This window comes from Crinia signifera, chromosome 3, assembly GCF_055691185.1.
Source record: "Crinia signifera chromosome 3, ASM5569118v1, whole genome shotgun sequence".
Classification (NCBI taxonomy): Eukaryota; Metazoa; Chordata; class Amphibia; order Anura; family Myobatrachidae; genus Crinia; species Crinia signifera.
The window spans coordinates 253,658,908-253,683,083 of record NC_139219.1 but is presented as its reverse complement, the minus strand read 5'-3'; the positions used below and the strand labels follow the sequence as shown (position 1 = coordinate 253,683,083).

The 24,176-nt window shown below is 42.6% G+C and overlaps 1 protein-coding gene across 4 annotated transcripts in view; it reads right to left on the bottom strand.

The window, feature by feature from the left end:
- Positions 1-24,176, bottom strand: part of VEPH1 (ventricular zone expressed PH domain containing 1) — a 337,859-nt gene that overhangs the window by 184,953 nt on the left and 128,730 nt on the right. For all 4 annotated transcript variants that reach the window (XM_083177879.1, XM_083177881.1, XM_083177880.1 and 1 more), the window contains 2 exons: positions 19,990-20,199; positions 2,746-2,966 (listed from right to left, as the gene is read on the bottom strand). In XM_083177879.1, the coding sequence (XP_083034005.1) occupies positions 2,746-2,966; positions 19,990-20,199 (431 nt within the window). The remainder of the gene's footprint in view (positions 1-2,745; positions 2,967-19,989; positions 20,200-24,176) is intronic.

Sequence of the window (24,176 nt, the reverse complement as noted above, 5' to 3'; positions counted from 1 at the left end):
GCATAACATATAATTGATAGTGGCCCAATTTCAAAAACAAATGTACTGTACAAAATATAAATCAGCATAAGTAATACAAATATTAAAGAACAAGTTGTCTGCCATAAAAATAAAGGCCCAAACAATATGCGCATGATGTAGACAGCGAGGAAAAATACTATAAACACACTAGATTGAGGAGCATGCTAGTCACCCACACCTCAATAAAAACCATTGAAGAACATTGTGCAGTGAGAAAACTGCACAAAATAATAGCTTGGATGTCTTCTATCCAGTGGCGGCTCTTACCTCAGTGGAGGAGAGGGGCTGCCGCGATGCACTGGTCCGGTGCCACCGCTGCTGGTCCCCGTAGGTCCCCAATGCAGCCACCTGCTTCTCCCAATCACTGTCACCGGACCGGCACATGCGCAGTAGCCTCTTCAGTACTGCGCATGCGCAGGCCCCAGCCTCTATGGGCGCGTAGAAACGTACTGACGGTCCCACGTCCGGTGAATGCACAGCATCATCTGCTGTACTACGCATGGGCAGAACCCATTTTTAGGGGCTGCCCCGCAGCTGCGTATATAGAGGCATCCCGGAGGGAGGGAACACTTCCCAATGGGACTGCCTTAGGTGACTGGCAGACCAGACTTCATATAGGAAGTTACTGCCAGTTCCAGTGCAGTCTCACAGAGTGCATCTGGCTTCACACAGTGGCGGATTTTACCTGGGGGGGGGGGCTGCAGCCCTGCAGCCCATAGGTAAAAACCGCCACTGCTTCTATCCAAACTCTTTTGCAACTAATTCAAACAAAAAGCATAAATATATATTGAATAATGGATGATAAAACAAAACAAGCTTGTAATGAAACTTTCATGACTATGCAAGTAACATTGCAAACGTGTAAATGAAGACCAATTTAACTAAATGTCAACACTAGCAACTGTAATGTCCAAACAAGTTCTAATAGGATTGCATGTGTTAAGTTTAGTCTAGATAATAGTAAATAGGGCCCCTTGTGACTGAACAACAAAATCTGCAATATTTGAAGTTGATGACTAAATTGTCACAGACCTGATTCCTTTATTACTTGATGAAGATTTTGAAATACGCATGGAGGGGGGACTTATTTTTACTGTAACTTTCCTCATGTGGGAATTACTGTTTAAAACAGCAGTAGTAGGCAGCCATGATAAAAGCATAGGTGAATCTAGAAATACGTTAATGGATGGTCCCCAATTTAACTACAGTATGAATCTGTGTGCGTCAAAAGCTGTGCGTGCTCCAAAAGGGGCGTGGCCTTGTATGAATGGGCGTGGCTTAGCAGGGTGGCAGTCCTGCAAGACACTCCCCCATTTTTTTGCTGCTGCAAGGGCATGTCCAGGGCTCTGTGAGCTGCTGGCCATGCCCCTAGGTGAATTTATATCTATGCATATGCCCCCGTCTTCATTGCACCTCTGTGATCCCCCTGCACCTCTCCATCCCTCTGTACCTCTCCATCCCCATTGCACTTCTCCACACACCTGTCCCCCCTGAACCTCTGTCCTCCATACACATTTCCTTCCCCCTTTCGCCTCTCTGTTAACCCATCTCCCCTGTACTTCTTTGTCCCCCTGGCTGGCATTACAGTGGGCGTCATGCAGCATGCAGACTTGTGACAGGTGGGCAAGGGAGGGGAAGGCAGTATATATATTACGGCTGGGTCTTCTTAACTTAGCCTGTGCACCAGCTACTTCCGGCGCAGGCAGCAGCTCCTCATATAGAACTCAGCAGCCGCTTCCATGGTGGCTCTGCGAAACAGGGGGTGTAATGGCTGTCACTGGGGGCCGGGAGCAGTGAATATTCAATGAGCAGGGAACGGGAGCAGTGCATATTGAATAAGCGGTTCCCTGCCCCATGCATATCTAATGAGCGAGGATCTGCTCATTTAATATGCACTTGGCTAGGTCCCCGTTCATTAGATATGCACGGAACAGAAACCTGCTCCTTCTATATGCACTGCGCTGGGTCCCCGCTCATTAGATATGCGCAAGCAGCAACCAGTTCACTGTTGCCTGAGCGGGACACCACTCATGCATATCTAATGAACAGGAACCAAGCGCAGCGTAAAGCGCCCGGTGAGTGGTAGCGCTGGAATTGGCTAGGTGGTCTGATGGGTGGTTCGGTGCACCACCTGACCACCCCCTGTATTCGCCTATGGATATAAGGACACATTAAATATATTATCTATGTACAAAGCATGAAAATAGGGGAAAATGCTGTAAAACCCCCGTTTTACCGCATTTTTCTATGTATTAAAACCCCGCCGCCATGTTACCGCATTCTAGGGTATCGCCACCTTTGGGTGACAATACCCTATAGAAGCCTATGGGCTTCTTTTTGCCGCCAGACGCCTCTGCCGCAAACCTGCCGACCCCCCTCTCCCCCTTACCTCTGGCTTACCTTAGATCCGGAAGGTAAGCACTTCCTCCCCCTAGTAACGCAGCCGGACATCCTTCCGGCTGCAGGGGGAGGAGGCGCCGGGGACAGCCTGCTTAGCTGTCCCCGGCATGAGGGGAGAGGCAGGCGGCAGGGAGATGACAGAGACCTTCCGCACACCACAGTACAAGTATCATGTTAGTACATATGCGCTGGCATTGCGGTGGGTGGGCGGCGAAGGACAGCGATGTATTTTAATACATCCCGCCCATAATCTGTACACTTTGCTCTAGAAAAGCAACTCTCATTTGTGATACTGTATGACTGAAGTGCCAGATTTGCTCTTACCTGCATACCGGTACTGTTTCATTAGTGAGCTGGTCATTTAGAATCTTGCTTATAGCCGTTAAGCTGTTACTCATTCTGAACATTTCTCTGCCTTGAATGCCTAGAATGTCATTAAATGTGCTTGTAATATTCCGAATTTCCATCAGAAGAATATGATGAAATGAATGCTCCATATTATTCAATTGATTCACCAAATATGTCAAACAAAGCTTGGCCAATTCCTACAAAAAAAAAAAAATCAAACAATTATTAACCATTTGAGTGCCAAGGGAATTTGGCAAAATAGATGTGAAAATTGTCAAGTAGACCTTTTTTATTAACCCTTCAAATGCCAATGTAAGAGATCCTCAAAATATCCGTTAAAAATGCCAGTGCCGCTCAAAGCGACTGTTTTTTTTTTTTTGGGTGCAATATTTACCTAAACTTCAATTAATTGAATTGGCTGTGCAGACATTCCTCACTTAACGACCTACCTGTTTACCGACCACCCGGACTTACGACCCGGGCCTTCGTTTAGCGTTCGTGCTGTGAGTCCTCAGACTTACGACCTGCCTGCCTACCCTCTCGCAGTTATGACCTGCCATGCCTGTTTAGCAACCCGCGTCTCAGAAGTATTAAGGGGTTTTATATAGGTTCGTTTAACAAACAATTTGCTTAATGACCGGATCGTAGGAACGGAACCTTGTCGTTAAGTGAGGAATGTCTGTATTTGTATTTATTTATACTATAAGAACAGTTGTTGTGAGCAACGCTGGCATTTTTAGCAGATATTTTGAGGATCGCTCACAGCAACATTGGCACTCAAAGGGTTAATTCTGATTACTTGTCATAAGAAAATGGTACAAAATAAATAAATAGAAAATAAATGTGCTATGCTTAATATTATTGGTAGACACCAATACGTTCTGTCACTTGCTCCTAACTCAGAATCAATACCTAAAAATGTTTTCCTCTCTCTTAAAAACTGTCTAGCTACAGTATGTGATTGTTCCATTGAATATTTTGTAAAGGTTCCAGACTGTAGCTCATTGAAACACACAAGTATATACAGTGGTGGATTTCCCAATAGACATATGGGGTGACACCTGCTGGGGGGCGGCGGCACAGAATGCTCACTTGCAGAAGACCCCTCCTAGACCGATGGCCAGATGAGGTTGGGTCATTTACTTTTCTTTTGTTTTTTTCATTATGACTTTGTTTTTTTTTAACTGGCAAGGAAAAGGTGGTAATGGTCAGTAAATCGTGGAAGTAAAGTGGGGGTTAGTTTGGTGCTGCGTTGGCATTCAGGATTCCCCAACATGAATAAAGGAATAACATGATGGTGGGGGTGACCAACAATGTTGTGCTTAGGGGCGTCCTGACCCCTAATATCCACCCTGAGTATATGGGTTGGAGGTGCCACTGACTCAGAGCTAGCCTTAATGGAATTTTAAATGCCTGGGGGTATCCCAGGCCAAGGGCTGGAGAAGGTCTGGGGCATGGGCATTGCCAGTGGTAAGCAGGATATGCACTGCTAAATTGCGGCATCCACACTCCACTACATCATCCTTCTTCATTTTAAAATTCCTGTGGAACTCTCACCAGCTGTGCCTGAATGTGCAGCTGAGGTGCTTTTCCGGTGACATCATTTGTCAGTGAGTCACCACTCCACGTTGAGTCCAAACATATCCCTCTCTCTCTTAGTGGAAGTAGAGTCGTCTCATTCTTGTATAAAGGAAAGGCAGAATGCCATAACAGGGAGTTGGTGATGATTGCTCTGGGTATGTAGCAGCGCCCTTGCCATGGAGAACAATATTCACAGGGAAGTGTCAGGCATGTTGGATCCCTGTCCTCAAACTCACACTATATAAGGGAACAAGTGGCTCCACAGTGGTTGGGAGGACTACAAATCCCAGCATGGGCTTGGCTAAACTCAGTAGCACCCCCAATATATTGACACCCCTCAACCTATCCTCTGACCTCACTGGGGATGCTGGAGTTTGTAATCCTCTTCCTATGACCTGTGTTGGAGTTTTCTATAGAACCCAATGTACAATATAAAGCACCTTACTAATGCATAGTACTAGTGGCAACACATCCCATGATCCCTGTAACCATTGTGTTGAGTGGGTATGCTAAAACAGGCAGGACATGTAGGTATCTGTAGTTCCACAACAGCAGGAGTCAAACACGTTGCCTTCCTCTCCCTTATTAATACCCCAGATACGTGCCTGCTGCCCTAGATGCATATAACCTCCTTATTATACTTACAAAATTAATCATTTGTGTATGTTTTTATAACGTTTGTCATTGACATAAAAATCCCCAGCACAGTTGACATCACAAATATCAACATCACATGCAGATATATTATGGCCTCACTTATACAAAATGTAACAAACATACATGTTATTGATATTACATTTTATACACAAGAAAAACATAGGAAAGTTACTGTAACCGAGCTACTGACCACGAAAGCCCCAATGTGATATTGCTGCTCCTGCTGATTCTTTTAGATTTGTGTTCTTGCAATAAAGACAATCTAATTATTCATATTCAAGATTAGTTAATCAGTTGTCTGCAAAAGTAGGTGATAAACTCCAATAGCATAATACAAAGTAGGCGAAGGCCCCAGACTTAAATATCCGATATTTAATCTGCAATCTAAATATTTAAAAACCCTATGGAGGGAACAGCTGATATTTTTTAGACACCAGTGAGACTGAAGGAACAAATATTTCAGTAGAAGTTTATTGCATGCATAGTTTACTGTAGCGTGGCATATCCATTACTTTATGTAATGTAAATAAATATAAACATCATTGCGCTAAACACTATAGCAACGCATGGTTTCAGAATGTTTAGCATAATAACTTTTATGAGTAATGTATGCAAAACCAACAAAAACACTGCATAGATAAAAAAAAAACACTGTAAAAAAGTGGTATATACATTGTAATGCATTACATTGTCGTAAGTCAGTGGTTCCCAAACTGTGGCCTTTATTCAGATCTGATCGCAGTACAAATTTGTTTGGAAAATGGGCAAAACCATGTGCACTGCAGGTGGGGCAGATGTAACACATATAGAGAGAGTTAGATATGTGTGAGTTATTTTGTTTCTGTGCAGGGTAAATACTGGCTGCATTATTTTTACACTGCAGATTTGAGTTTCAACACACCCCACCCATATCTAACTCTCTCTGCACATGCACAAGTATTGGACCAATGGTGTCAATACAGATATCTCAAATCTGACAAATCTGAAAATCGCATGATCCTACCTCCCATCATTTCATGAAGAAGTGGATGGGATGTGGAAGGTTGAGCTGCAGCATTCTTCCAGTGATGTTTGGGAAGCTAAGTCTGTAGATCTTCTTGGTATGCACGTGTGTAATCATTCCCTATAATTTCCTCTTTGTTTTTCTCTTTGTACCATAGTTTTACGGTACAGTGTAAATCTAAATGCACCTCACACAGCACACACCTTTCTGGTCTTCAAATTCTTATTGGATTTTATTATGTGCTGTTTAATAAAAACAATGCAATACTGTTCCACTGTGCTTGTCTACCCTACAGAGCTGCATAAGCATGGTAGACAAGGCGAACATTGACCAGGAATAATTTGCCATGCTTGATTCATGGTTATCAATGAAAGCATTGTTAATGTTCTTTATTTTAATTTGTTAAATTGGAATAAACAAAAAAATGTGTATAGAATAACATATATTAAAAGTAATAGTAAACTTTTTTTTAATTTGATATATACTGATTTTGCAATTTAAAAGAACCCCCACGTAGCTTCCATCAACAAGGTTATGCAATAGTTGGATGTCTTTGAGTCCTACAGTTTTACATCCTTTATCAAAGCTGAATAAGTCACAGGCTTCAAAGAGCAATTCATTGCTTATCTTAGCAGTCTGTTTCTTGGTCAGATATTCAGTAATAGTTTCTCCAGCAACATAGATTACCTCTGCTCTTGGACATTGACCAGACTCGTGTGTGTCTGGATTCATGCAAAGTCTGTAGATCACTGAAGCCAGACCAAAAATAGTTACACTTTCATATCAAATGCCATGAGTCATGAATCTATCTGATACTTTCATTTTTAAAAAGACTAATTCCGTAAAAAAAAAAAAAATTCAATTATCAAATTTCACTGTTATTTTTAGTTTTGCTATGCATAATAAATGCATAACAAAAACAAATAAGTGACATTTTTGCAGTTACAGCCTCTAACTTTACAATACTGTAAGTGGATAAAGAAATAATCTTTTCCCATTTATTGTTAAGTTAGAGGATGTGACTAAATAAGCAAAAGGAGGGAACAAGAGTATATGGCTGTGCGCTGGATACACCCTATGTGTGTCAAATGTTTTACTATTGAGAGCCGCAGTGAAAGATGTGGGTACTAATCTACATATACTATAACAAAAAATCAAAACAAGGTCACTGCGCTAGAAAAGTAAAAAAACAATTTAATCATCATAACATATTAAAAAGACAAAGACATACATTCATCATGAATACTAAACAATTCTTCCATTGTTTATATAAATGCAACTGTTAATAAGCAGCTATGGTTTCCATAAAAAGGATTAATCAAAATAGGAAATGCATTATGCAAAAAGCAGTTCATGCAGAGGCTCAAAAGCTTTTTAGGCAAGCAAGGGATCAGCAGTCAGTTTGTTAGTATAGCCCTATTAGGCTGAGGCAGTTGTAGCATAGGCAGTTTGAAAATAGGTAGTTTATATTTACCCCTCCATCTGATGGTAATTTTTTTGTAGATTACGGTGACATTGGCACTGACATCAATGCATACAGGTGGCCACCTGCTGTTTGCAGAGAATAGTAGGCTCCTGGCTCCCGGTTTTCACTGGTTAGCAGTGAGCACTCCAGAATGGTAGCATCAGGGTCCAGTTGTTCTGGCACCAGTGTGGAAAGTTCTGTTGGAGACCATTGCAGGTGGGCGGACCCTGATGCTACCATTCTGGAGTGCTAGATGTCTATATGTTAACAATGTGAACCTGTTTCAAAATATGCAATAAATAGCATATATATGCTATAAATAGTGTTATAAAAACATGCATGTGGCCATTATTTCTTTTCACTAACCCGTCATCTTATGAATTTCATATGAGTTAATGTCAGTCCTATCTAATAAATCTAACAACCCAATAAGTTTATTAACACACAAAGATATATACTTTGTAACACTCATTTCTATTAAACTCCATCAGAGTGCTTGTTTGAGTTGTTAGTTAAATATTTTTATTATACTTGTATGGAAATTCAGGGATAATATATCACAACTGGATGCTTTTTAATAGGTATTTTTCATGTACATTTGATGGATAATTCAACTGTTTTTTTGCACATTACCTATCGTATGACACAGTGGGGAGACATAAGTCAAGTTCATTCATAATGGATTTAGCATGTTGCATTTGTTAAAAGACACACCACTCTAATACTAGCCTGTAAATGTGGGAGCAACAGCATTTAAAACCATTGGCTTAGATCCCATAAGATTTCATCCGGTAAACAGATTCCAAAATCAAAATGAAAAATATAGAGTTGAGCTGTAGGAATGGAGCCATTTGAGAACCAAATATAATGTATAGCAATGTAAAAGCCATTTTGCCTATACGTATGTCATTGGTAACTGCTTTTGTGCCTGTTGCTAGGTCATATTTTTTGCAAGTGATCCTGGGTAAAACAGTGCCAAGTCATATTTCTTACGCATAACAAATTTGACTATATATGAGAAATAAACAATTGTTTTCACATCCTAATTTGAATAATGCATTTGTACTGTAGTTCAAGCGACTTGACCTAATTGATGCATTACCAGCTGTGCCAAAGGAGACTTTGCCAGGGTTATATCACAGCAGCTTTGGCTTTCAAACATCCTTTGATGAAAGTATAAAGGTAATTAATCTATTGTGTAGTTATGTGAGAGCAGAGGTTTAACATCCTACAAAAGAAAGTCCTATACTTCACTTTATAATCAGCTCTGCCCTGTTTCATTAAACTGCAGCAGCTATAGTAGGTACTGTATTCCAAGATGCAGACTCATTGTTGCATTTTATCCCTTTAAACTTCAAGTTCCTTTAAATTTGAAAAACTTTATAAGTAGCAAAATGTCTTTATCGGATCTCGCTGAAATCTGAACTGACTTGGAAATATCAAGCGCACAGTATGTCATCCATCAGGGTAATTATGCAGTGCTAGGTCCAAATAGTAACCATATACTCTCTACTGGCTCAACATGCTCAGCTAACTAGAATATCATGGTGTGCAAAATGATATTGTAGTTGTCATCGTGGCTAGTGAATGAGCACTGAGGGTCACTAATATATTGTGATGAGATTTCCATCAGCACTAGAGCATATAGGAAATGCAATTGTCACATACTGTATCTCATGTTTACTCAGCTGCTCCTTCCTAGTAAGGAACAGTGTAAACATGCCGCATTTGGCATGAAAGAAAGGGAAGGATTGACCTGCGCTGAATGTGGTACGCATCTCAAGTGATGAGTTGATATTTAAGAACTTCCTGAACTGGGATACAAGGCAGTGACAAATTAAACTGACTCACACAGCTATGCAAATTCACATTAGAAAGTGACACTTATGTTTACCAGTAAATGATACAGACTACTTGTTTTACACATGTGTTTTATGTCTGCTTGGTCTCATCTAAATAACCAAACTCCAGAGAGAAATGATAGGGAAATATTCCACATTTTTCCTTTTAGTGAATTTGGTGTTGCAATAGATTTGTTCCTATCTATATATGGTAATGGTCCAGAAATACAAGAGATGTAATCAGATCAGAAGCCCCCTGTGTAGAACAGACGCAGTGTAAATGCTGCACAGCTGCATCACTTCCCTACTGCTTAGCAAATGCACCAGCCTTTATGTGAACATACAAGACCAGGCCAAGATAGCAGCATCTGCTGGATGCAATCATCTGCACTGGTCAGTTCCATGCTGAGTGCACTAGGGAAGCCAATCCTGGGGCATTTTTTTCAATCTTCCGGGATCCCGGGATTGGCTTTCCTAATAAAAAAAATGCCCCGGCAGCCCCACATATTTACCTTCATGGTCGGGTGTGGCCACGATAAGCGGGCGGGTGGCTGTGAGGCTGGGAGCCGAGCCGGGATGGGATTTGACTGAATGAGATTGGAAACTCCAATCTCCGGATTGAAATCCTGGTGTTTTGGGGGCCAAATCCCAGGATCCCGCTGATCCCGGGATTGGTCACCCTATTAGGTACATATGGGCACATTCACCCACTTTTAAATGCACATGTAAAGAAGTAAAATGATGTTTCACTTTGCAGAACTGTTTTATATAACTGATATCCAAATGTTGGAGAACTAGCATTTAGGTGAGATGCTTTTGTGTGAGACGACGAATATCAACCATCACCATATGCTTTCACTGCTTTTTTTTTCACCCTAACACATACACTTAATTTAATTAAAACATACACACACACATTCATACATACATACATACAGAACATACATACATACATACATACATACATACATACATACATACATACATTCATTAATTAATTATAGTCTCAAAATGTCAACTACCTTTTATGAGTAAGTGAACTGTCTGACTGGAGAGTTTTCCTATTTGTCCCTTGCATGTGTCTCTTATACTAAACAATGGTAATAAATGTCAAATTAGACACAAGACAGATGGGCAGCTGTATTAAGCCAGGTGATAATGCAGCAACCAATCAGCTGGGATTAAAAAATGACAGGAGCTGGCTGGCCTTTGCATTAGCACCTTCCACTTTATCACTTCTCCAGGCTTAACCCTTTCAGTGCCAACATCTCTGTGAGAGATATGCAAAATTTTCGCTTAAGATGCCAACATTGCTCACATATGTTATATAAAGTCAAATAAAAATGTGTAAAAAAAGATACTGGGGGAAATATAATAGGTTGGGAGATTCTGAAAGTGAGAGATTTGGTAAGAAATCTCCAGTTTTTTTTTTAAAAGCGGCAATCATTTACACTGCAAAATCAGTTTGATTTTGCAGTGTAAATGATTGCCACTGGTCATAGGAACTGTCTCTGATATCTATGATGTTATAATAAAAGACTAATGCTGCTCGTCACCTATATAGGGGAATTAAATTGTTGTGTGTTCTAGTGGCCACTAGATCGCAACCAACAAAGCAATTTAAGTGTTGCTGTGTTCGGTTGCGCACAGGCGCCGCTGCTGATAGTACTGTTATGTTGTCCCATCATCTTGATGGGTTGGTAACTAGTGGTACTGCATGATAATTTGACATTTGTGCTCAACTCATGCTCATGCTTGGATCTCGCATTATGTATATTCTGTAAACTATAATGTACCATATATACTCGAGTATAAGCCTACTTTTTCAGAACATTTTTTATGCTGAAAAAGCCCCCTTGGCTTATACTCGAGTGAGGGTCCCACTTGAGTCAATGAGTTTTCCCATTTTTTTGTTGTAAAATTAGGTTCCTCAGCTTATATTCGGGTCGACTTATACTCGTATATACGGTATGTATTATTAGTACACTACCACTTGTAAGGATTGGCTAATAGAGGTAGATGTACCTCAATGTATGTCTCTCAGGCTGTATATCTATATTTAGATGATAAAAAAAGTGTATAAAGCTATGTAAATGTAAGATTTAAGCTGTGTAAATGTACCTATAACTTACTGTATTTAAACCAAGGGTACTTGTTTCCTAGCACTGCCACAACGATCATAATCGCGGTCATCGGGGGTAAAATCGGGGCCATCGCGGGCATCGCATGCGCAAAAAAATCGGGTGCGATGGGCCAGACGCGATGCCCGCGATTTCCCCATAGAGAACAATGTTAAATGCCTCAATTTACCCGCGATGACCCTGATTTCCCATAGGAAACAATGTGAAATGGATCAATTTACCCAAATTATCATAGGGAACAATGTTAAATGGGCCAAAAAGCAAAAAGTACTAGACGCCACCCTGCGATCAACGTGAACCCGAAGCGTGGCGAGCGCAGCGAGCCCGCGAGGGGCGGCGGTACGCGTCCTACGACCTTTTCTTTTTTTTTTTTTTTTTTAAATTCTTTTTATTCATTTTCAAAATTCCAAGAAAAAAACATGTAAATACATATAAAGGACAGAAATACAAAGTACATCTAAAACATTACATACAAACATACAGTATACTTCTACTCGTGTATAGCCAGTCAAAGGTTTATCTCTAGATTAGGTAGCATTAGATACAAATCCCAAGTCTCAAGCAAACACATCTATTAACGCTTTTTGCATCCTGTTTCTATCCGAGAGGTCCTTATTAAATTTTTCTTCCTCACCCCAATAAAACAAAATAATAAAAATACAGCAAAAGAAACCCTAACCTAATGAAAATAGTGATACGGTGTTTTATACTTATCCATTTAGAATTTCCTAATCCCAACCTCCCATGCTTTATATTATCTTTGAGATCTACTTTATATTCAATTTTCCAGTGAATTCTCTAATTTATTCCATGCCCTCCCCTGGTAAAAAAAAAAAAAAAAAGAAAGAGGAAAGGGAGAAAACGTGCTTTAATCATACCCCAATTTATACCATTCACCCCAGATCTCATAAAATTTAGTGACATTATTTCTAGTTATATATATATCTCTCTCGTGTTCTATCGTCGTGTTAACCAATTTAACCCACTCCTTGTACTTCGGACCCTCTTTCGCCAACCAGGATCTTGCGATAACTACTTTTGCTAGGGCGCAGAGGTTCACGGCTAATTGCCTCATATTTACACTTATTCTTGCTCCTGACCATATACCCAAGATACAGCTTGCAGGCTGGATCGAGTCACAAGGGATTCCCAACTTCTCTAGATCTTTACTGATCAACCGCCAATAAGCATTTATCTTTTGACATTGCCAGATTAAATGATAAAAAGTGCACCCAAGTTCCTCACATTTAGGGCATTTGTCAATATAATTATCAACAAATTTAGTCATTTTGTCAGGGGTCAGATATATTCGATGAATAAGGTTAAACTGAACCTGCTGAATTCTATTTGAGTTAGTTATTCTTTTAATCTGCTTTAATACTACTGTCCAGTTTTCCTCCCCTATTCCCGGTATCTCCCGGTCCCATTTGTCTTTTAACTCTGGAAGATAATCTGTGTGGTGAAGCTCCATTAACATAGTATATAATTTAGACAGCTTTTTATTTTTACCGATGTCTCTAAGGGACCTTTTGATTGGTGATTCACGGATTTGGGCGTTGCTTTTGTCCACTATCGCTCTCAATACACTTCCTATTTGTAGGTATCTGAAGGACATGCTATTGGGCAACCTATATTCCTCCTGTAGCTGTTCAAACGTCTTAATCCCATTATGCCCGATAAATTGACCTATTGAATTTAACCCTATTTGACTCCAAGCTTTAAAACCTTGTTCCTTTCCCAGGCCCCGTGCTTCCCTAAAGGAATAAACGGAGGTTTCAGGATCTAGACCCTCAAAGGATGCCAGTTTATTAGCTTGCTTCCAAATTTTATAGGCTTGAATAATAAGCGGTGGCATGTCCCGCCCACAATCAGGTCTGAGTAATATTTGCAGTGGTGTGTAGCCAGGGGCTATTAGCTCAATTATTCCCCTAAGTCCTCTAGGTTCATCGTTTACACTGATCCAGTCAACTATATGAGCAAGTTGGGATGCCCAGTAATAAAATTTAAGATTGGGGAGGGACAGACCACCCTTCTCCCGCTTCCTGGTCAATGTGTCACTTTTAATTCTTTTCCTTTTATTACTCCAGATAAATGAACAAATGATACTATTCATCCTCCTGAATATGTCATTTGAAAGGTAAATTTGAAAGGTAAATCGGAGACTGGTGAACAATGTAGAGAAATTTTGGGAGTAAGACCATTTTAACTAAGTTGATCCGCCCTAATAGATTCATCAATACCATCCCTACTAGCAGATCGTCTGCATAAAGGGAGACACAGTTATTTTCATCCGGCCTGAAATCCTCTCCCATCCCCAGGAGCCCCCGTATCTTACATGCAAGTGGTTCCACCGCTACTGCAAACAGCAGTGGGGACAGAGGGCAGCCCTGCCGGGTACCTCTTTCAAGTGGGAAGGAGTCCGATACGTACCCATTAACCGCCACCCTTGCTGATGGTCTTTTATACAGCATAAAGACCCATTCTACAAATCTGGGGCCAAAACCAAAAGTATTCAGCACTGTGCGTAGGTAAGGCCATTTTATCGAGTCAAACGCCTTATTGGCGTCAAATGAGGCAATAACTGCCTCCTTTCCATTAATGTCCATTCTCTGCAAATAAGTAAATACTCGCCTGATGTTAATGGCGGTTGATTTACCTTTAAGGAAACCTGTTTGGTCGTGATTGATTAGATCCGTTATGACTCGATCCAACCTATTCGCCAGAACCCTGGCGAATATCTTAGCGTCAGCGTTGATTAACGAAATTGGGCGGTACGAATCAACATACACCGGATCTTTGCCAGTCTTCGGAATGACCGTTATAACTGCTTCACACATTGATTCAGGCAGCCCCCCTTCATCACCCATTTTCTGAAATAACTGGCAGAGGTGCGGTGTGATGTACTTCCCAAATTTCTTATAAACGTCCCCCGGCAGGCCGTCCAACCCTGGGGCTTTCCCATTGGCCAAGGATTTAACAGCGGCCTCTATTTCCCAAAGGGCAATTGGTACTTCCAGACTGTTTCTGGCGTCCTGAGAGAGTCTGGGCACTGTGATGGTTTCGACAAAGTTTAGTATGTTCCTTTCATCCGAGGGGTAAAGCCTAGATCTATAAACTTCTTTGAAATGTTTAACAAATACCTCCCCGATCTGCGCCGACTTATTAACTATCTCTCCCGTATCTGACATAATTCTGGCTACTCTGTTTGAGGGTCTGTCATTTTTGGCAAGCATGGCCAAAAATCTCCCAGCTTTGTCCCCGCTGGAATATAAAATATGGGAGTTCTTGAGGATTCGGTATCTGGCCATTTCCTGCAAGTGCTCTACCCAGTCCTTTTGCGCCCGAGCCCAGGCCCCTCTATCATCCTCATTCCTACCCAATACATATTTCTGCTCAAGATCCCTCATTCTTGCCTCCAATGTGAGTGCTTTATCTCTTACTACCTTTTTCACCGTGGAGACTTTCTTGATTATATTTCCTCTAAAACAAGCTTTGAATGTGTCCCACACTATGTTTGCGTGGGATGTTCCCTCGTTTAGACCAAAGAACTTTTTAATTTCCTCTGCCATATCTCCAGTATCGTCCATCTTTTCCAGCCAGGTGGCTTGACACCTCCAGTAACGATAACCCCCCTCCTTTTCTGTATTTAGATGAACGAATACCGGAGAGTGGTCAGAGATACCTCGGGACTTATATCCTATCTCTATAACATCATTTAACACATTCTCCGAAGTAAAAACCATATCAATCCTTGAGAAAGAGTTGTTACTTGGGGAGTAACACGAATACTGTCTAGACAAAGGGTATTTCTCCCGCCACACATCCCTCCACCCAACTTCTCTAATAAAGTCCGCCAAGCCTGAGCTGGGTTGTAGAGACCTCTGTTTATTACTCCATCTGTCGACCTCAGGATGCATCACTGCATTAAAATCGCCCAGACATATGACATTGCTGTCAGGGTGACGGGTGGAGTAGTCAACCGCTTGTTTAATAGTAAAATATGTAAACGGGGGGGGAACATAAAGTGCCATTATGCAACATCGTAAGGAGTTAACGTTGCAATCGAGAAAAACGTACCTCCCATCTTTATCCGCTTTAACCTCTATACATTCAAATGCAACCGTTTTCCTAATCAACACTGAGACGCCCCGGGAGGCAGATGTAAACGAAGAATGATAGGACCAACCTATCCAGGGGCGTCGCAGTGTCAATAGCCTGTCTCCACATAAATGGGTTTCTAACAGGCATATAATGTCAACCTCAATATCCTTACAGTACTTAAGAACTAAGGCCCTCTTCACCTTATCGTTCATGCCCCTCACATTCCAGGCAGCTATCTTAACCATACTCCCAAGATGTTACAAGATTTTCAAGCTTCAGGGGATCCTTAATAGGTTCTGGCTGGCTCCTACACGTACAGAAAACACAAACACACATAACACATAACAAACACCCCCCCCCTCCCCCCAACCTGTATAACTTGACCCATCAAGCATACCTAAGCCCGATCTACTCCCTCCCTATCTACCTCCTAATCTTCACCTTTAAACTAGTAGAGGGTTTAAAACTATTAGGCCACAAGAACAAAAAAAACCCCCGTCCGGCTCTCCAGTATATCTACTAGGTCTTTTGCAGTAGTTAATACATTTCCCATGCCCCTTCTTATCTTTAGGGACCACAGGTAAAGCAAGGGGAGAAAGCATATTGCCTTCTCTCATCCCTTTGCTAACACACCTTCCCTTTTACTCGTTGTTACCCCCGGGTCCTACGACCTTTTCATACCCCCACTATCCACGTCGGCGTGGAGTTGAGAATAGAATAGTGTGGCGAGCGCAGCGAGCCACCGAGCCCGAAGCGTGGCGAGCGCAGCGAGCCCCGCGAGCTTCCCAGCCTCGCGGGCTTCCCAGGTGTCCATGGCGACGCAGACACCTGTGAAGCCCGCGAAGGGACGCGTTTACCTGTGAAGGTATCCGCGTCCCCTCGCGGGGCTCGCTGCGCTCGCCACGCTTCGGGCTCGCCACACTATTCTATTATCAACTCCACGCCGACGTGGATAGTGGGGGTATGAAAAGGTCGGAGGACGCGTACCGCCGCCCCTCGCGGGCTCGCTGCGCTCGCCACGCTTCGGATTCACGTTGATCGCGGGGTGGCGTAAACTACTTTTGGGGGTACATTTCACTGGTCAGGGTTTTTTTGGGGGGTTTCTGGCCCATTTACCATTCTTCCCTATGATGATTTGTTTCCTATGGGAAATCGGGGTCATCGCGGGTAAATTGAGGCATTTAACATTGTTCCCTATGGGGAAATCGCGGCCATCACGGGTGGACCATTTAAGCATTTTTAGGCGCACACGACGCGACCGACCCGATTTTTCACTGTTTTCAATGCATTTCAATGAAAAAATCGGGGGCATCGCGTCGGTCGCGTCGCAGGCCACTAAAATTACCCCCGATGGCCAAGATTTGTGGCCGTGCTAGGAAACAAGTACCAAACCAAGATTTCCCCTCTAATGTTTAAGACTTGATTAAGCAATCTTAAGAATATATTTTGTTAAAATACCAATTCTTAATTGTTAAAATGTATTTTAGTCGATCAGGTAGAGGAATGAGAAACATGAATTAGGATAATGAAACATTTAAAAGCTATACATGGGGTTTGACAGTTTAAATTGCACGACTCTAAAAACAAAACTAATTATTGTTTTCTCTTTCTTCATCTCAGAGAGGCAAAACTCTGTTCCTTTATTTTCCTTTCCAAGTATAACAAACTTTAATCAAGAAGAAGTTACATTCTACAGGAGGTTTAAGAATTTAGAATATATTACTGAAAATGCAATCACGTTCTATAACAATTTGGGGTAATTGGATTCAGTTCTATGCTTCACACTGCTAATCTAAATTCTGTCTCCTAGCAATCAGCAGCCATTAAATGCAGTTACACTGATGTATTCCATTGTGGTATGTCTAAATAAAATAACCTAGTAAATCTAATAATTCATTGAGAAGAATTAGAGTCAGAACCCTGTACACTCAGACACTGAAAAACAGCAGTGGCGGCTCTTACCCTTTTGGAGGGGGGGCTTCTGCAATGCTGCTGCCGCCGCTGCACTCCCCTCTCTGCTGTTGTCCCCGCGTTCCCCGCACCTGTCGGTCCCCTGCAAGGGGCCAGCGCTTGCGCAGTAACTTCATACATACTGCGCATGTGCTGGCCCAAGCCTCCATGGACTGCCTTTGCAGCAGGGCCCAGAGGCTTAATCAGGTTCCCGGGTCTGACGCATGCACAGTATCATCTGCGGTACTGTGCATGCGCAGAACCAATTTTGGGGGCTGCCACGCATTTGTGCACAGAGAGTCATCCCGGAGAGAGGGAACACCTCCCAATGGAACTGCCTTGAGTGACTGGCAGGTCGGACTTCCAATAGGAAGTCACTGCCAGTCACATTGAAGCCAGAGCAGTCTCACAGACTGCAGCTGGCTTGACTTTAGTCAGAGGCAGTGGCATATTTTACCTGGGGAGGGGGGGGGCTGCAGCCCTGCCCATAGGTAGAAAACCGCCACTGGTTGTAACTCTTCCTCACCATTAACTGATATCTGTAATTGTGTTACGACATATTCTGTGTCGTACACTATAAGCTAAAGCTGGAAAAGACTGGCAACTATGAAACTGGTGTGAAGCAAAGTGAACAGAATGTCTGTCTTAATGTGTGTACAATTTTATTTGCTTTGGTATTTTTTGTCATTAAAGGACAAAAAAGCAGATACTTTGGGTGTTTACTGGTAAAAGCCACAATGATGTTCCTGATATGTGACTGCATTACATTATTTCTGTGTATAGGAACTGGCCTTTTATTATTGGCTGAATTCATTTTGCTAATCAGAGGACAGTCACAACATTACTTGCCACTACAAGGTATTGTACCAGGTATTATATTAACTAGCACTATACTGTATAGACAAAAGCATTCGGATGACTGAGCATTACTCCAACAGAGTCTGTACTGACATTGCATTCAAATATATATATAACTCTTTGAGTGCCAAGTGAATTTGATAAAAACAAAATATAGTAGGTGTGACAATTGCCAAGCAAAAATGTTATTGATATAGTGACCTGTAATGTTTGCCGTATATAGGGCCTGATTCTGGTTGATGAGCTCCCATTGCAAATTTGCACGGGAGTGTGATGTCTTTATTCTGCGCATGTGGATGGGCATACGCTGTGTGCAAATGGCCACGGCGAATAGAGTGTTCGTTGGGCAATCGCGCACAACAATGCGGTCAGGGGGCGTGGAGCGGCGGGACGGGGGATGCTCCCATGGAAACATCCAGCGTTACATGGCGTTCCCATGAAAATGTTGGGCATTCTCATGGTAATGTCATGACGACACGTGTGATGGGGCCAGGCAGCTGACATTACCGGATGTCTGCTGCCCGCCCTGTCCTCGTACAGGACACACCTGAGAGTGTCTTAGATTTGTGTGTACGCTCCACATCATTCAATGGTCCTCGCCCCCTAGGATGCGAATGGATGTTACACAACGTGCAAAATAAAATGAATACATTTATTAATACATAATTATACAGATGATAAAACCATTAGAGATGAATTTAAAAAAAAAAATCACATGGAACCATTAATAAACGGTTATAGGAAGTGATCACCCTTCTTATTTCCTTCACCTTTGTTCCTATAGAATACTACTGGTTGTCATTTCGTATAAACAGTTCAAAATGGGGACAGTCTTGGTAAAACCACGATTCGTGGAAGTCTTGCCTATTAAAGGTGCTTGAATATTACCCTGTGGAGTGGTGCCAGCTGGATGTTTGTCCTCTGAAAGTGCTCCTTTGATAGTGCAAAGTACAGTCCTGGTTCAGGGAACCAATGGAAGGAATTGATTGGTTAAAGGTAAGCAATTGGTGGGGTGCACAGGCTGACGCAATTCGCTGAGGTATCCCTAGCTTTTTCAAAGGTATCTTCCCATCTGTTGGTTCTCTGTATTTATACCATGGCCAATACAGTCACTCATTGTTGCATCTGTGCATGATTAGAATCCAAACAGTGAATGGTTATCAGCATGCTAAATTGGTGGATGGCTGGAACTATCTATCAATCAGAGTGCTGGCAGCCATTCACTGTATGGAAGCAAGTGGAGGGATGGTGCAGGACTGCTGGAGGGGCATGTTAATTTTTGTTTTACAAACAATCCCTGGGAATAGAGTAGGGGCCCCAGAGCATTGCTTTGCCCAGGGCCTAAAATACTGTTAAGAGGGCTCTGATCTGATTACTAGTATGGGTTCAATCGTTCTCATTAACTATCCTCCTCCAGGTTTACTAATACTAAACAGGAACCCTCTTATCTTATAACCTTTGTCGTCATTATCCATTAAAAGGCTGTAGTACTGCTGCAATGCGAATGATAAAGCTATGACAAACGACAGCTACAGGAAGTCACAGAGTTAGGCGATACATCTGTGCAGTGGTTTCATCATATGTTTTACTGTAAAGGGAGAGGAATTAGTAATTGTTACTTACCTCATTCACACTCCCCACTGCTCCGTAAATCTTAGCTATCTGTCCAATAAGACATGGGAAATGTTCACCAATTTCTTTTAATGTGGGAAGAGATCCAGCCAATGTAAGTGGTTCATATGATGATATGTCTAAGAATATATTGAGGACGATATCGCTATAGCTTGGATCAGATACATATTCCATAAGACAGGGTACAGTTTCTGCTAGTACCTGAAACATAAGAAACATAAGTAAAGTGTACTGTACAAATCAATATCACAGATGTAACATTTCTCAGCTCCAAAAATGGTTTAAGCTTCTACAGTATACTGCTATGACACAGGGTGATAAGAAGTAAATTGCAATGTACTTGTCAAAAACCTCTACTTGGTGGTAGGTGAGGGTGGCTCCTAATTCTGACCTCTTCTTACTGATACTGTATTTCAGCAATTTTTCATTTTCCCATAACAAATAGCAAAAAAGTTAATGTAAAGCAAACAAAATATACCACCGTGATGCTGCCGCATATGTACTAACATATGCGGCTGGCATCGCGGTGCGGTGACGGAGGCCCCTCCGCGATACCTGTACTCTGGTGTGCGGGGGGTCTCCGTCATCTCCCTGCCGTCACGCTCTCCCCTAACACCGGGGACAGCTAAGCTGTCCCCGGCGCCTCCTCCTCCCCCCTGCAGCCGGAAGGATGTCCGGCTGCTTCACTAGGGGGAGGAGGGGTTTACCTTCCAGGGTCCAGGAGGACCCTTCAGGAAGGTAAGCCAAAGGGGGGGTCGGCGAGGCGGCGGGTTTGCGTCAGCGAAAAGAAGCCCATAGGCTTCTATAGGGTATCGCCACCCACAGGTGGCGATACCCTGTCCTGCGGTATAATTTTTGATACATTGGAAAATGCGGTAAAACCGGGGTTTTACTGCATTTTCCATGTGATACATCTCGCCCACATACTGTCACAACTGTCCCAATTTTCACAGGACAGTCCTGGTTTTTTGGAACTGTCCTGCTGTCCCACCCGTGGGCAGTAGTGTCCAATGGGAGATAGAAGGGCTGGGGGCATGGCCAGCAGCTCACAGAGTGATGGGCATGCCCCACACTGCAAGGGTTAAATCGTCTTGAGCCACAAATTTGACACCTGAAACTAGTAAAGGGTTCTAACTTACATATGACCCACTTGTATTTTGTCTGGCCCAACAAGCTATTGGCCAGTATGTACATACAGTATTTCCATGTCTACTGTATTGGGAAAGTGGTTTTAATTCTGCCAAGATACCTAGAAGCCTACTGTACAATGGGTAAGGTTAGTATGTGCAGTGGGTGCTGGTAGCTGTGAAATAAATAGTTAAAATATACAAGGTGGGTTTTTTATATTTATTTTACAGTGGGACTACAGGTGCCAGCAGACCTGAATTGCCAAGGTATAGTGGGTCAGGCTTGCAGGAATCTGCAGTTTTTCCTCTGAGCTTACACCATCATCCCAGTTCCCATTGCCACCAAGGGTTCCCCACTTCCTGAAGAATCCCTGGCCTCGGCTGACTAGTTAGGGGAGGTTAATGCTTTATCTGGGTGACCATGTGAAGCATGTCCCTGGTCATGGTATTACTGGAAGTGCTGGTTCATGGAAATACAGGGGGGCCATGATATAATTTTTCCCCACAACAACTCTCCCCCATAGTTTATGTTTAACATATTCTACAAAGTAAGAAATGTTAACTAATACTTTATTTTTATCAATTAAAAAACTGCAAACTGAATGAACAGAAGAGAAATCTAAATAAAATCAATATTTGATGTGACCACCATTTGCCTTGAACAGCTACCAAAACCAATTCATAACCATAAAGGGTAATGACCAAAATGTAGTCCCAAACTTGCAGGGAACCCCCACCAACCTGTCTGTTGCCTGCAGACATTTATTATTGTGCCGCTTTCCAAAACAAACAAACTGTCTTTTGTTATAGCAAATATACATCTGTCTAGAGCACCTGCTGCCAGTTTCCTGCACCCCAGTTCCTATGTGTTCATACTGTATATAGCTGTATTGCTTTACCTTGTTTCCACATCGAAGGTATGGCTTTTTAACTGCAAATGTTCTCTGAAAAATTCTGGCCAGATATATCCAAACAGTATATGGGTGTACCTGGTTCCCACTGGTTTCTGCCAGTTCTAAGCTGATGGCACTGCTGGACATTTTCCGATTTCAAAGGGAAATAATCATGATGTGTCTTTTATCTTATGAACTGTTTTCTTGGCCGATCACCATGTCTTTGGTTCTCAACATTGCCTGTTTCTTTGTGCTTCTTCACAGCACTTCTTAAAATTAAATTCTGCTTTGAAATCTTGGCCAGGGAGACCTTGCTGATGCAGTATAACTGCCTTGTGTCTTGTTGCTGCGTCTTGCCATGGTGTATGACCCACCCATATGTCTGTTCCTCACACAGTTTTAGGTCTCCTACACAATGATGATCATTTTCACCTGATTGGTATGATTGATTTATCATAAACCTGATTTTAATTCTACAAAATCCTTGACTGCAAGTGTACTGTACCTAGAAGAATTAATGCTATTTTGAAAATAAACGGTGGTCAAACCAAAAATGTATTTGATTTAGATTTATTTTCGGTTCTTTCTGTTTTCTTTTATTTTTTAAAGCATTCTTACTTTTTCTACATCTGCCTAAAATTTGTGCACAGTATTGTATTTCAATACAAACTGGTTCACAATGTGTCTGTGGATGTGGGGCCTTTGGCATATATTAGAAGGTGATATTCTTTATTTCATGTAACAGCTTGACTTCAAAAATTTATTTTGACACTATTTGCTACAATTTTTCTATTCAGAATTGTAACCTTAGAAAGGACCTGGTCTGCTACTCAGTACAAAATACACTCCAAGGGAAATCTCAGAATTAATTTAGAATGACAAGAGATGTTCCCTTAGAGACAAGGGTTTAGTGAAAGGACAACCTCCTACATAGACCTGAAAACTATTCAAGTAGCCTGAAGACTAAAAACAATATTCACATTTCATTCATTCATGACTGTAGCCCATAGCAGTGGCAAACATAGGATTTTTAAAGGGGGTTTCCAAATGTAATCCAAAATCTCCCACTCTGCAGTGCATTGGAGTAAGTACGGGAGTCTAGGAGAGCGGTAAAAGCCCTGAATATTGGTCTTTTTATACACTGGATACTGTATGGAATAAAGTATTAATATTTAACAGTACAGATGGTCTATAGTATAGGCTGTTTCAATCATTTAAATAAGTGGTCAGGAAAAGGTTCAACAAACATAATAGAACTAGGTGATTCATCGCGCCCTACGGGCGCTCTTCACACCGTCGTAGGGGGCTACGCCCCATTAAAATGACAACTAAAGTTTTTTCGGAATGGTGTAAGTGTAGGTAGGTGTAAAGTGCATGGGTTGGTGGTGTAGTGGTGGAAAAAAGTGGGTGTGTGTATTGTTGGAGCATGAAGGGGTGTTTCAATAGAGTGGCAAAAGTACCTGTTATCCGTTGGTGGTATATTGGTGGCCTGGTGTCAGCAGACGGCGGGCGCTGGTGGCAGGCATCGGCCACAGTAGTTGTGTGGCAGGAGGTGGCAGGCAGCGGTGTGGCAGGGGTGGCAGGCAGCATGCGCAGGCAGCCGGTGGTGGCAGGCATAGGGCAGAATAGTTGTGCGGCAGGAGAGGGTGCCAGGCAGTGGGCGCAGGTCGGGCAGTGGTGCCAGGCATCGGCGTGAGGCAGGAGGGTGTGCCTGGCAGCGGGCGCAGGCTTGCGGTGGAAGCAGGCGCAGGCAGCCGGTGCTGGCCGGAGGGGGTGTGAGTCAGCGGGCGCAGGGTAAAGGTGGCTTGCGGGGCTGAGCGCAGGCTTTTGGCAGCAGTCGGCAGCGGGCGCACGGCTTTTTCTCCACAGTCTGTGCGGAGAGTGTTCCCGCGAGACTTGGAGTGTGCTGGTCCTGCAGCGTGAGCTCACGCGACACTGCAGGAGCCGGGGCAGAGGGGAGCCGGGGCAGAGGGACATTGTATTATGTGTGATTAGGTGTGCGTTATAGCGGGGGTTAGGTGGACATAGGCGTGTGGCGTGCAGGGGTCTCATATATATTTGGCTATACTGGCGTGTGTCTATAAGGCTGGGTGGGGGTGACCCCGCCCAGCCTTATAGACACACTCTGGGGATGATTGACAGATGTAGCCAAATATAT